The 13231-nt window shown below is 45.6% G+C and overlaps 2 protein-coding genes and 3 long non-coding RNA genes across 6 annotated transcripts; 2 read left to right on the plus strand and 3 right to left on the minus strand.

Annotated features, from left to right (window-relative positions):
- Positions 1–191: 191 nt before the first annotated feature.
- Positions 192–9018, plus strand: LOC144474400 (cGMP-dependent protein kinase, isozyme 1). Of its 2 annotated transcripts, none has more exons than XM_078189208.1 (14): positions 192–329; positions 4969–5129; positions 5242–5289; positions 5466–5725; positions 5932–6074; positions 6164–6301; positions 6373–6551; positions 6653–6900; positions 7097–7420; positions 7543–7774; positions 7923–8029; positions 8096–8335; positions 8404–8470; positions 8552–9018. In XM_078189208.1, the coding sequence occupies exons 2-14, from the start codon at positions 5016–5018 to the stop codon at positions 8645–8647; spliced, it is 2196 nt and encodes a 731-aa protein (XP_078045334.1). In that variant the 5' UTR covers positions 192–329; positions 4969–5015; the 3' UTR covers positions 8648–9018. The 2 variants fall into 2 exon arrangements, with proteins under 2 accessions (XP_078045334.1, XP_078045333.1); XM_078189207.1 differs by lacking the exon at positions 192–329 and adding an exon at positions 1733–1864.
- Positions 1720–5550, minus strand: LOC144474409 (uncharacterized). Its single transcript, XR_013494742.1, has 4 exons — positions 5417–5550; positions 5148–5358; positions 2043–2161; positions 1720–1857 (listed from the first exon to the last, which is right to left on the minus strand). It is a non-coding gene; the product is annotated as an uncharacterized LOC144474409 (long non-coding RNA).
- LOC144474411 (uncharacterized) lies at positions 5887–6561 on the minus strand. The gene is made up of 3 exons (XR_013494743.1): positions 6422–6561; positions 6137–6315; positions 5887–6026 (listed from the first exon to the last, which is right to left on the minus strand). It is a non-coding gene; the product is annotated as an uncharacterized LOC144474411 (long non-coding RNA).
- Positions 8204–11862, minus strand: LOC144474413 (uncharacterized). The gene is made up of 3 exons (XR_013494745.1): positions 11668–11862; positions 11377–11512; positions 8204–8343 (listed from the first exon to the last, which is right to left on the minus strand). It is a non-coding gene; the product is annotated as an uncharacterized LOC144474413 (long non-coding RNA).
- LOC144474401 (cGMP-dependent protein kinase, isozyme 1) lies at positions 9164–13053 on the plus strand. The gene is made up of 11 exons (XM_078189209.1): positions 9164–9834; positions 9908–10050; positions 10110–10247; positions 10519–10688; positions 10794–11035; positions 11252–11563; positions 11637–11868; positions 11940–12046; positions 12113–12352; positions 12418–12484; positions 12703–13053. Exons 1-11 carry the CDS (start codon positions 9659–9661, stop codon positions 12796–12798), a joined length of 1923 nt encoding a protein of 640 aa, XP_078045335.1. The 5' UTR covers positions 9164–9658; the 3' UTR covers positions 12799–13053.
- Positions 13054–13231: the final 178 nt, after the last annotated feature.

The raw sequence follows: 13231 nt of genomic DNA on the forward strand, positions 1-13231 counted from the left end.
TGCAAGCGTATAAATAAATAAGTACACGAACAAAAATCAGGATATAATTTAGATGATCGATACGCGATACATTATCTTCAAAGGGATTTAGGCGAAGACTCTGTCCGTAAAACGCGCCGCCGCAGTTTCCGTAAAGCCAGCTTTCTAATTAGTAATTATACATACATCGCGAACGATCGGCTAGATCGTGATTGGCAACGGACGATGAATCTCGGTAGTGGACTCGCCGGCCGTCGGACAGTTTCCTAAAACCCGGAACAGGAAGAGCCTTCTCCCGAGGAGATCGCCGCGAAATCGGCTCGAACGGGGGACCAAGGCCTCCGAGGAAAGTAAGTACTTCCGCTGCGGTAGCACGGCGCGACATAGTGCAACAATGTTTCGTCGAGACGGCGAGAAAGTTGAAAAAGGAATGTTCAATAGACAAGCGATGATAATGGCATGAACCGTGGCGATAAGAGGCCAAGATAATGAAATCGTATACGGGGAAACCTGGTCCCATCTTTCAGGAAATGGCTGTGGTAGAGAGCGCAACCTCGTCGGATGAGTAATCGATTTACACCGGCAATAATTTTCCACTAAAAACGATAAATCGATCACCGATCACCGTTCCCCGCTCCGTTATTTCAATTCAAACCGAAACACCTTGGTTTTGGTGACGCGCGCGCTGACGCAAAACGCTCGAGGCTCGACAGACACGTCGTTGTTGGTTATTTATTGGCGCATATCGTCGCGGAACTAGAAGATCAATTAACGAATTAACCGCTCGCTAACCGAACGCGAGAACTACGATTTTCAGAAGCGTTTCGCGTTAAACTCCTTCGGGCGATGATACATCGATTTCTCGGCGCAGATACAGATATTCCGTAATTGGATGCGTTGTAATTTTCCCGGTATTACAAACGTCAAAAGCCACGGAAATATAAAATACAGCCCATTTTTTTCCAACGTCTAATTGATTCTAGTATATAATTGCAGGCATATTAAGATAGCATATTTGTTGTAACGACCACTGTGTACATATTTAATGACTCGGGACTTCCAGCGTCGAGGTGAAACAGTGCGAACATTTTGCAGCGATTTTCGCGATAATGGAACGGCCTGTTTCGACGGTAATGGCGCGATATCCCGTGGTATCCTGTGGTAATGAGGATGCCGGGTGAAGTCACCGTTTCGATGTCGATCTCAGAATGCGAGAGGACCTTGAAGCCGTCGGAGGATTATTACCGCGAAATTCATATCGTCGACGCTAAATCTCGTGAACACGCGGCTCCCTCGATTATATTTCATACAGGCGATTCCCGTATAAAACGCAAAACTCTAATTGTAATAATAGATTTTCACGTTGCGCAAAGATCCGGATTTGAATTAGAGACAGACGCGTAAGATATTCTTATTAAACTAGAAAGAGTCTAGACCAGAGACGTATATGGTGCCAAACAATAGCAAGCGGAAGGTGTCGCGACGGGGAGCGAAGCGAGGTTCGAATAATTTCGTTCGTAATGCGATTCCAACGTCTGCGGCGCCGATGCCGGGGGCCACGCAGCGTACGTACGGCCGACCCGTTTAACGAAAAGAGAATAGGACTCGTTAGATAAGACGACAACGTGCTTCCACCTGCTTGTTGACACTGCGTCTCTTTGTTATCGGCTAGATAAGATTTCTGCGTCTTTGTCGAACTTGAGGCCTCAGTTTTCCGCACGAATTCACCGAGTGCAGTTCGCCGCAGCGCCGAAAACTGCATGCCGCCACGGAACAACAACCACGATCGTTTCCCCAGTTAAATCTCCGTCTGATCTGCGGTCCGTCGAAAGCCCTCCGATTGCGCCAGTCCCCTGGAATCGACGTTCGACGGTCAATCTGAAAGGTGAGTGTCGAAACTTAGCCTCGGTGTCTTCTTAATTGATCGAAATTGACTAATGAAAATTAATTTAACCGAAATTACGGTGTTCGTCGGGTTAAGCTTGTACGGAGAAATGTTTATCTCCATTATCGCAACGACAGCCGGGAGCCATCTTGAGTCACGATAAAATCGTGGCGATTACCTTGTCGCGATCCGGTTGCATTTCCATCGGTAAACGATGATTGGGTAATTCTATTGTGCAATGGAAAGTTCGGGAGGAGAGGCGACCGCCGTGTAATCATCGGGCATCCAACGTTTTTCCTGAAAAACAAATTCGAAGATTACAAGTCGGGTCGCTGAAGTCTCCTCGGTTCGCTGCCGACGAATTCGGCCGTGATAAAGAGAGCCGGGGGCAAACAAGGCAATTAGCGGTAGTCAAAGCCGCGCGAGCCACAAATCGCGAATCTGCGACGAGCAAATGAAAACATTAGGAAGAAGAAGAACGGTCGCGGACGGGTAGACGTCTTCCAAGCTCGAAGAGAACCACGTGGACCGCGGTTGCGTGCCGATCAATTGCGCTACGGCCTCGGCCTCGGCCGCGACCACGGCCGATTAAACGAGCATCTCATAGTCGCGAGCTGCGACCGACCAGCAATCACCGACCCTCATTTCTAAATTAATTCGCTCAGGTCCATAGGAAAGTCTCCGAAGATTTCTAAGATACTGCATTCGACGATATAGTTTCATTACGTTTCCCTCTATTCGATGCTTTTGGAGAAAAGGCGAGATTTTAATCAACATTTTCGATTACAACGTCCTCGTCGGTGCAATAAAATTTCTAGTGCTGTAAATTAACTTCTGTTTAAAGATATCGGTTCGTCGAACTACATTTATCGATGTTCTTTATGATAATGAGTCACAACTTCTATAATTATTGCACGAGATACCAAACTTAGATAAGACATTGTTTTCCTGGTTCTCAGTTCCTGTGGCTGAATAGTAAACAGTCTGCAAAATAAGTATTCGATTCGAATCTATACTTCGCAAACTTTGAGGAATTTTTATTTATAGATTGCGGTTTTACGTGTTTCACGAGGAAAATGCGTGGATGCAGTAGGAAATCGTGAACATATCAATTTCTGTTCTAATAAATAAAAATTCTTAATCTACCGCTTACGCTTGGAATTATTATTACTATTATCATCGTTCATTATTGTTACTATGATTATTATTGTTATTATTATTGTTGTTCTTGTCATCGGTATTAGTATTCTTATTATTGTTATTAGATAGCAGCTAAGTCAGTAGATTTCTGCAATAAGGGAAGAAAAGAAGATTAGGGAAGCGATAGAGATTCCCAGAATGCGACGATAGACGTGGTTTATCGTTCCCGTTGTCTTCACGATCTCGAGAGATTTCCTTCATCGGAAATCGCAATCGCGATAATAATAAGCTATTAACATCGGCAGTTCCGCTAATTCGAAGCAATTGTGAATCGGACGAGTTCGACAACGGTAATGAAAACGACAACGCTCGATCCGTCATTGTGCAACGTAAATTACGAAACGTCGGCTGGCGCGCGCGCGCGCGCGTGCAGAGAATCACCCACACGGTTACGTAAAGCAGTCGGAGAAAGGGAATATTCAGAGAATGTAGAAAACAGCGACGGGTAAAATGTAGAGGAAAAATATGTATCGATGAATCTTCGAGTTTTCAGCGAGGCTTAGACCGCGCTTCCTGGAGCGTGTGACGGGTCTCCAACAAACACGCGTGGAACAACGTTCCACGTGATTCTGTTCGCGGTGACTAATCAAACACCCTTATCGCGCTTCGGATCCCTGAAAGCCCAGGTTCTCCGTAACCAGACTGAAAATACATTCAATGTCTGCTTCGGATCTTCGGATCTTGTGAAGCAGAACTTTTGGAGCTCGAAGAGCTGTCACCGAGCTTCGCGATTTTAGGAGCGACGAGAAAAGCATACGGGATAAAAAAGCGATCGAAGGACTCGGCTAGGATGTTGAGCGAATCTTGCGTTACAGTGGACCGTTTCGTTCTTCGCGGAGAATATGCAGGCAACTCGTTGCGCGGAGATGAGCAAAGAAATCGCGATATCGTTTCGCTGTGCCGATAAGATCGACCGCGGCCTTCGCAAACTCGCCGATTCAGCCGACGCTCGCTCCCGAGCAACTGCTCGAGAATAATCAGGCCGAATTACGTAAGACAAGTTGAAGTGCGAGCGTTAACACTGAAACTGGTCAACGCGGCGGAATGAACGCATTGCGACGCGACGCACCTCGACGCGACGTCCTGCCGGTTTTCGATTTTGCAATGAATTTCAATGTGGGTTAAGAGAAACGCAAGTTGAACGAAAGCGAGTGGTCCTTCTTGAATTCGAATGTTGCAGAAGCGCGCGAAATGCGGTGGAAATGCAGTCAGAAATCGACTCGTAAAGCGAGCACGGATCGAGATCCGCGATCGCCGGTTTTTCGCGGGTCTTCGACGCACCGTAGAGATCTGGATAAGACGATCGAGGGAGTTTTTTGCCGGGAATGTCGGCCGATCCGTGAGAATGTGCTAATTCGTTGTGACGTAACCCGTCAGCGGTCGATACGTATTCGGTTTTGTATTGGACGTCGTTAGCATAAGCATGTGACCATCGGATAATCCAAAGCCGTCGCGTACTCGCGCTATTGTGTGCCTCCGTTTGCAGCGTTTCGGCGAGTCAGCGGCACCCGATTATCTAAAGGCGCATTATCTTCGGTTCGCGGGAATCGCGGAAGGCTGCGCGACGTGTACGAAGATTTCGTCGCGGACGTCGCTGGCGAGGAGTGCCGCGAATCGAAAACGAGCGGACAAATATTTGCGCTGGCTCCGCGATAATCGTCATAATAAAGGACGCAATAAAGCAATTCTGGTGCGCGGCTCGATAACCGGGACTGTGTTATCTTAATTAACATGACGAACAATCGGCGAGCGAGGGACTCGGATCTGATAAAACCAGCCCCTTCGATCGTCGACGGGGAAATATTTACACGGGAATCGTTTCCACGAAATCGTCGCGGAAACGTGACGAAAGGGAAAGAGGAGAGAAGAGAGAAATCGATGTGAAGAGGTGCTCTGGTTTTCAGGTGTGAAACGAGTCTGCCATCGACATGCATCGGACGAAGAGTGCAAGATGAGGTTCTCGTGCTTCCCGAGGCCAAACATCCTGGGACAGAGTCGTAGCATCAATTTTCCACCTTTGCCAACGAACAACGTCGACTCCGACAGCGTCGTTGGCATAAGTATAGTAAGCAGGACGAGTTACCTTATTCTGAATTCACTTTCGATGGTTCTCTAGAACTTGAATCGGATTGCATCGTTGCTAATTCCAATAATCAATTTTCCATTTTCCCTCGCAGAATGGAAGCTACAGGCGGCCCGGGGAACAAGAGCTGAGCTACGGCGTGGTGAGTGAGATCGCTTAAACACCGCTCTTTAATCGACCGTCGAACGTCCGAAGGGCGAAACGTGTATCCCTAATTGATATCGATATCAATATTTAATGAAGAGAACGGTTTATCAGTTGTTACGTACATTCGATGGATTATGTGGTATAGATTAGAATAGATTTTCCTCTATTCAGATACGTCCCCTGCCCGATGCGACAGCGACAGCAGCCAATGGAACAAACCCGCTTCCAAACCCCAGCGGAAAGAGCAAGGCTCCGGCTCCGCCTGTGCCTCAAAACCACAATCCTCTTCCTACGCAACAGGAGAATGATCGACAGGATGCAAGACGCGCAACCGATGTTGACCAACCTGTCAACAACCCCAGGGGTGGTGTTATCGGCAGGACGCCCACGCTACCCTCTGCGCCGATACCTGTTCACGAGAAAGATGCCAAGTAATGATCGATATCGTTAACACATCAACCCTTGCACCAATACCCGCTTAACTAGTAATTGATAACTGGTCACCTGGTTCCAATTTTTTTTAAAAATTGAACCTACTTTCCTGGATAATTAGTAGTAGTTGGTCCCACCTTGGAAATTGATTCGATTCTTGGGATGGTTGAGTTCGGCGAGACACAAATGGTAATTTGCGTTGCAGGAGCAGCGAGCAGATCAAGAACGCCATTTTGGAGAACGAGTTCCTCGGCAACCTCGAGGAGAACCAGGTGGATGCCCTCGTTTCGGCGATGTACCCTAAACAGATACCGCGAAATACGTTGGTGATCAAAGAAGGAGACATAGGTGGGGCGTGCAATTCGCATATTATTTTTTTCGTCACGTGAACGCAAAGCGATCGTAATTACCAAACTTCCGTTCGACGAATTGTTCAGGGACGCATCTTTACGTCTCGGCGGAAGGCGAGTTCGACATCTATCAAGGCAACAAGTTTCAGAGGAGCTTCGGTCCCGGGGTCGCCTTCGGAGAGATGGCGCTCTTGTACAATACCAAACGTCTTCGCTCTATCAGCGGTAAATTGAGAGACCTGCAGACAGACAGAATTCTTCATGGAAGGTCTTCATCGATTGTATTTGGTTTTCAGTGAAAAAAGGTGGGAAAGTATGGGTCCTCGACAGGTCGGTGTTCCTCACCATCATGATGAGGACAGCCCAGGAGCGGTTGGAGAGCAACATCAGATTCCTGCGGCAGGTCTCTATCCTTCAGAAGCTGCCGGAACCAAAGGATCATCTCCTCGCTAAGATCTCCGACCTTCTACGGCTGGTAATCGACCTGTACATCCTGTATTCCATCGATGCACCGAGCGATCTTTCGCGCGAAATCGATCCTCGAAGCTGGATACGAATGCTTGTTCCTCTCGTTAGGAGTTCTTCCTCTCCGACGTCAAGATTGTTACCCAGGGCGAGAAGGGTGACAAGTTCTACATAATCAGCGGAGGTAACGTCAGGATCACAAAGAACACCGAATACGGAGTTGAGGAGGAACTGGTTGTCCTTGGGAAGGGTCAGTATTTCGGGGAGAAGGCTCTTTACGACGACGAAGGTGAGAATCGACGACAGGCGACCGTGGTGGCTCTCGCACCTGGCGTAGAATGTCTGACCTTGGACCGAACGTGAGTCCCGTTAGTCGCACCTTACTCAAATCCTTGAGCGGCCTATTATCACGCCTATATATGTGCAGATAACGTTAAATGTTAAACGATTATTATTTGCCGTCTGAACGTTCAAATAGTCCGCTCAAGGGTTAGAGAATCTCTAAATCCTCGACCTCGAGGTTGGTCACTTGATCAACTTGATATCGAACCTTAGATCTTTCTTGAACTATCTGGGCGGTCTCGACGAAATTCGGAACAAAGATTGGGTGGCGGAGTACGAGAAGCAAAAGCAGTCGTTGACGCCGAGGAACTGGACTAACGAGTACTCGGAAATCACCTTGGCTGACTTGGAGACCAAAGGGACTTTGGGAGTCGGAGGATTCGGCAGGGTCGACCTGGTCGTCTTGAAATCGGACCAAGAAAGGAGCTTCGCGCTGAAGAAGCTCAAAAAGAAGGTGATGGTCGAGCAACAGCAACAGGAGCACGTGCTTAACGAGAAGCATATCATGCAAGCTTGCGACTCTCCGTTCATTTGCAAGTTGGTAGTCCATTTTCGGTTTAGGAATAGAGAAACCATTAGGGAGAATTTGCTATGGATTGTACATCGTCAACCCTTCGCAGGACCTAATGGTCCCCTCTAATTTCTCGATTATCTTTCAGGCTCTGTCAGACGTACAAGGACAGCAAGTATGTGTACTTTTTGATGGAGGTCTGTCTCGGGGGAGACGTCTGGACGACTTTGCAGAAGAGACGACAGTTCGACGATGCGACCGCGCAATTCATGGTCGGATGCGTGGTCGAGGCTTTCGATCATCTTCACTCGCTGAACATCGTCTACCGAGATTTGAAGCCGGAGAATCTGATGCTCGACTCGCGTGGATATTTAAAGCTCGTGAGTCGAACGCAGTCGGTCGAAACGTAATCGATGGGACGCCATTTATACGGGCCTCATTGGTTCCCATATTACCGGGTCTTATCGATTAAGTATCTCTACACGTACGCGTGTTCTTGTATATGCATATTCTTGCGTATCTTTTCAGGTTGACTTCGGCTTCAGCAAAAAGATAGGACCTTCCAAGACCTGGACGTTCGCCGGCACTCCCGAATACGTGGCACCGGAAATAATCCTGAACAGAGGACACGACAGGTGAGTGATCTCGATTGATTATTTAACACTGTACATAAAACGGTCATTTACGTAATTTCGAAAAAGGGCGGTGGACTACTGGGCACTGGGGATACTGACCCACGAACTACTGGTTGGCAAACCACCGTTTCGGGCTGCGGACCACATGACCACCTACAACAAAATCTTGAAAGGCATCGAGGTGGTTGGGATACCAAGCATCGTCGGCAAGAACGCAAGCAACCTGATCAAAAAGCTTCTTCGTTTGAACCCCTCGGAACGCCTTGGTTATCAAAGGAACGGCATTCAGGACATTCGAGATCACAAGTAGGTTCCTAAAAAAAAAATGAAATGGACAAGTCAACGCAGAGTCGTTATTGTATAATATCTTGCAGATGGTTCAACAACTTCAATTGGCAGGCCTTGCAAAGACTAACTATGCCAGCGCCGATCGTCCCCATGGTAAGCGAACTAATTTCATGGGTTCGATGAATTTTAAGATTAACATGCTATAGAAATGAATAAATCGATCGATACCTCCAGGTACGGAACCAAATCGATACGAGGAACTTTGAGAGGTATCCACCGGACCACAGCATTCCACCCGACGAATTCTCCGGATGGGACTCGCAATTCTAGCGGCGTCTACGACCGAGTACGATCAATGGATAGTAGCATGCGCCTTATCTGTTGATCGAGTGATAAGATCGACAGCCTTCGTTGAATAAAAGAATCTGCCGACAACATGAACGATCGCTCGATATCTATTTGTTTGTTCTCATTTACGCAGAATATGTATGTACACCAACGCGCACGGAATTACAATTTTGCAATCAGTCCTTTCCACATCCTTTAACGCTAAGCCTACCACGAGGCGGTCATTTCGACCGGATTCATATTTTTTATTTTAAGATTGTTGACGTCATAATGACTCTTTTATAGGAAATGATTGAATTGATTTCCAAATTCAAATGTGCATTATAATAAAATTCATGAAACGTCTAAATGCATTCGGTGTTGTTATTCCTTATAAAACAATACACGTCGATCACTTTTAGTGCTCGGTAGCTCCCAATTTATGAATCGAAATATTCTCGCAACATTGAAATACAATTTTCAAGGTGCAGATAACTGAGAGAAATTGAAAAGACAGCGGCGAACATTATTTGTACGTTGTCCAGTAATCTTTCCTTCAACTCTACCTCTTACAATTGATCGACCCGATCAAATGGGACCCTTCTACCAAACGCTTGCCACAGTTACACCTTGCATCTTCTGTAATTGCAACACGAGACACGAGATTCGTGTTGTTCTATCGCGCAGTATGACACAACAGACGATCCTACGATAACCTGTCTCGAGAAAAATCACATTACACGATTTCATATGTACCTTTGGCGATATCAATACGATATCGAATGCACCTATCATTGCGATTTAATCGCAATATCCGTTGTAGTTGGATAGTGCGATTCGCTCGAGATAAGGCTAGCAACGTCCCCATTGAACCTCAGTTGCATTGTAGACAATAGGGACAACCAACGGGATAATTGTTCAAAAACAGATCAGTCGTTTCTGATCCGTGTTCGCCGAACAAGCCGCCACGTTATTCTTCGAGAAAGGAAATTCTCAACCAACTATTCCTCGAGGATGCGTTTCCTGTGTTGTCGGAGAAGCATCGAGGCCGAGTTCGATACGTCTAGTCCTCAGTCACGCGAAGGCGACAATTACTATGGAGATCTCACGCATCCAAGAAAGCACGGAGTGATTGGGAACGTGAATGAGTCCGGGAATGCTCGAATCGTTGCCTACGAGAAGAATGAAAAGTAAACAGTGATCTGACTACGAGTGCTTGAATTTCGGCAAGATACGTAATGATCTAATTCGTGCAACTTTCAGGACCAAACAGCTGATCAAGAACGCGATATTGAAGAACACATTCCTCCAAGACATTAATGAAAAGCAGATCGATGAACTGATTTCGGTGATGCACCCTAAAACGGTGTCGGCCAACACTAGGATCATCCACGAAGGGGATATCGGTGAGTAATGCGATCGGAACGCAATCATTATCGCGCGCTAATCGCTCCGATGAAATCAGGCACGCATCTCTACGTTTCCGGGGAAGGCAACTTCGAGATCTTCGTTGGCGATGTCTCCCATGGCACCTTCGGGCCTGGCGTTGCTTTCGGAGAACTGGCACTGTTGCACGATACCAAGAGATTGTGTTCCATCGATGGTGACGAAATTTTTCTCGTTGATCAATACACTGTCAAGAATGGCGATCATAAAATTAATCAATGGCAATGTCGTTTTTTCATTTGAATTACTGAGATTGATATCGATATCTATATCGATATTGATATCAACCGACCGACAATAAAAACTATAGTGTTCGTTCAGCATTTCTTTCACTAAGAATGTTCCTATGAAAATTCGACGTGTCATAAATCATTTATACGATCCGATCGAACCGGTTCTTTATCCAATACCAAACTGTTCTCCTTCAGCGAACACAAATGGCAAGGTGTGGATGCTGGATAGAGACGTGTTCCATTCGATAATGGCGAACAGCAACGAGGCGTACGTAGAATACAGCATGCAGTTACTCCGGAAAATTCCAATCTTCAATAACATATCAGACGAGGATCTTGTAAAAATCTCGGATCTGATAACGTTCGTAAGAAATCGTTCTTTTCGTCATTTTCCATTAATACAGCCACAGAAATCGACATGGAGCAAATTATTCCGTCAATGATCGTCTTTACTTTCGTTCTATTACAAGGAATATTATCTTCCGAACGCGTATGTGATACGGCAAGATGATTATGGGTCCAAGTTCTTCATCGTGAAAGCAGGAAGCGTTAAAGTAACGATAAATGATCCCGACGGAATAGAGAAAGAAATGACAATTTTAAACAAAGGGGACTATTTCGGCGAGAAAGCTCTCTACGATGAAAAGTCCCGTCGACAGGCGAACGTGATCGCGATGCCCCCTGGAGTGGAGTGCTACACCATCGAAAGATCGTAAATCAATCAATTCTTTGAATTGTCGATTAAAAACAGTCCATCGATCCTCCCCCGACCCTTCTTCCAACTTTGTTAGCATTCTGCCAGTTTGGCACAAATAGATAGCCGAAGACTTAAGGTGTAGAAGCAAACTGTACAGACGAGGATCGATCGATAGATTCTGCAGACTAGACCGTAGACAATCTATCGCGCTTATCGTGACTATCTCCGCAGAGATTTCCTGACGTACCTGGGCGATCTGAACGCCATCAAGAACAAAAACTGGCTACAGCATCAGAGCTCTGCAGAACCCGACGAATGGAGCGATGAATTCAAGAACTTGACTCTGTCGGACCTACTTGTTCACACGACCATCGGGGTTGGCGGTTGCGGCCGAGTCGAATTGGTAACCGTGAATTCGATGCCTGACATCAGCTTCGCTCGCAAGAAGGTCAAGAAGCGCATGATCACGAAGGAAGGCTTCCAGAGGATGATCTACAACGAGAAGATGAATCTGAAGCTGAGCGACTCGCCTTTCGTTTGTCGGTGAGAAACAAACGAAGAAAAGTAGAAAAACTACGTTCATAGAGTTTGTTTTATCGATGAAGATTTCTTCCAGGTTGCACAGGACCTTCAAAGACAAAAGGTACCTGTACTTTTTACTGGAGGCGTGTCTCGGCGGAGATTTGAGGACCGCCTTGTACAGAAACGGCCGTTTCGATAATAAGAAAACGAGATTCATTGTCGCATGCATCGTCGAAGGTCTCAATCATCTTCATTCGTTAGGCATCGTTTACAGGGACTTGAAGCCGGAGAACGTCGTGGTGGATAGTCTTGGTTATGCTAAGCTTGTGAGCCTTTCTTTTTTTGGGAGATACCGATCGTTGGTAGCGTTTTGCTAATTCTCTAGTGGTTCTTGCAGTGCGACCTTGGAGCTAGCAAATCTATTGGCGGCTACAAGACGATGACCTTTATAGGAACGCCGGAATATTTGGCTCCGGAAATCATTCACAGCAAAGCGTACAGCCGGTAAGCATTTCTAAACCCGCATCCATGAAATCACAGTTAGCATTAATTGGTATTTTCTTGATCAAGAGCCGTCGATTACTGGGCATTGGGCATCGTCACGTACGAGTTGCTTCTAAGTCGGACGCCGTTCCAAAGTATCAACGATTTGGAAACCTACAACAATATTCTTTTAGGTTTCAAAGATACGCTTGTTCCGCCTGCTATAAGATCCGCGGCTAAACAGTTCATCGCGTCTCTTCTGGAAGTGGATCCTACCAAACGACTTGGATGCCTACGTAACGGCATCGATGATATTCGCAATCAGAGGTAAGCACCTCTGCACGGATTCAAACAATTTTCAGTTACTTATTGGAAACATGAGAACATTTCAGATGGTTCCGCAATTTCAAATGGCAAGATTTACAGCAACGTAAAATACCATCGCCAATAGTGCCAACGGTAAGCGAGCAAATCGAGGCTTACAATCGGATGTGTACAAGTATAAAATTTTTGGTTTTAACAACAATTATAACCTAAGTCAATTTTATATGCATAACACAATAATCATTATTCTGATTGTGATACACAAAAGAAACAGCTTACCTACGATAGTAGTTAACTCGCCTTTCTTGATTAACAGTTAATTCCTGTAAATTTATAACATTAACTGCTTACAGGTAAAAAGTCATCTCGATGTTAGCAATTTCGATAGATACCCACCAGATCATGCAGCAGCGCCAAAAGATGATTCTAACTGGGATACGAACTTCTAGCAAAAGAAAGAATAATTTGAAATAATTTTATCTACATCGGTATAGTGTCATTGAACGTAGTGGCGATATGTTCAAACTATTGGACAGTTTGACCAACAGAGTAATTTTTTAGCAGAACATTAGGGTGGCGCCATCTTTCGAAAGATCTTTAAACTTTAATATTTCCTCAGTTTGAGCAAATGATTCTTACCAAAAGTTCTGTTGCATTTTGTGATAAATATGGCAAGTACCATTTATACTGAAATAATACGCAGATGTACATATATATGTTTTAATTAATATCTTCCCATTCAGATCCTATCACCTTTAAACGTTGAAATAAAAACTGCGGGACAGTATTTTACGATAGATCTATCTAACATTGCAGAGAAATTCGAGTGCATGTTGCAAAATGATGAATCGCGTTTATCAATAATCTTATTAACATTCTGTG

Source organism: Augochlora pura, chromosome 8, assembly GCF_028453695.1.
Source record: "Augochlora pura isolate Apur16 chromosome 8, APUR_v2.2.1, whole genome shotgun sequence".
Taxonomy (NCBI): domain Eukaryota; kingdom Metazoa; phylum Arthropoda; class Insecta; order Hymenoptera; family Halictidae; genus Augochlora; species Augochlora pura.

Excerpts from the sequence above, each read along its gene's own strand:
- LOC144474400 (XM_078189208.1), top strand. The coding sequence starts at position 5,016 with ATGAGGTTCTCGTGCTTCCCGAGGCCAAACATCCTGGGACAGAGTCGT. Across the intron at positions 5,290-5,465 it reads AAGAGCTGAGCTACGGCGTG|ATACGTCCCCTGCCCGATGC; the intron begins GTGAGTGAGATC and ends TCCTCTATTCAG. Across the intron at positions 6,302-6,372 it reads ACGTCTTCGCTCTATCAGCG|TGAAAAAAGGTGGGAAAGTA; the intron begins GTAAATTGAGAG and ends TTTGGTTTTCAG.
- LOC144474401 (XM_078189209.1), top strand. The coding sequence starts at position 9,659 with ATGCGTTTCCTGTGTTGTCGGAGAAGCATCGAGGCCGAGTTCGATACG. Across the intron at positions 10,051-10,109 it reads CATCCACGAAGGGGATATCG|GCACGCATCTCTACGTTTCC; the intron begins GTGAGTAATGCG and ends CGATGAAATCAG. Across the intron at positions 12,485-12,702 it reads CATCGCCAATAGTGCCAACG|GTAAAAAGTCATCTCGATGT; the intron begins GTAAGCGAGCAA and ends AACTGCTTACAG.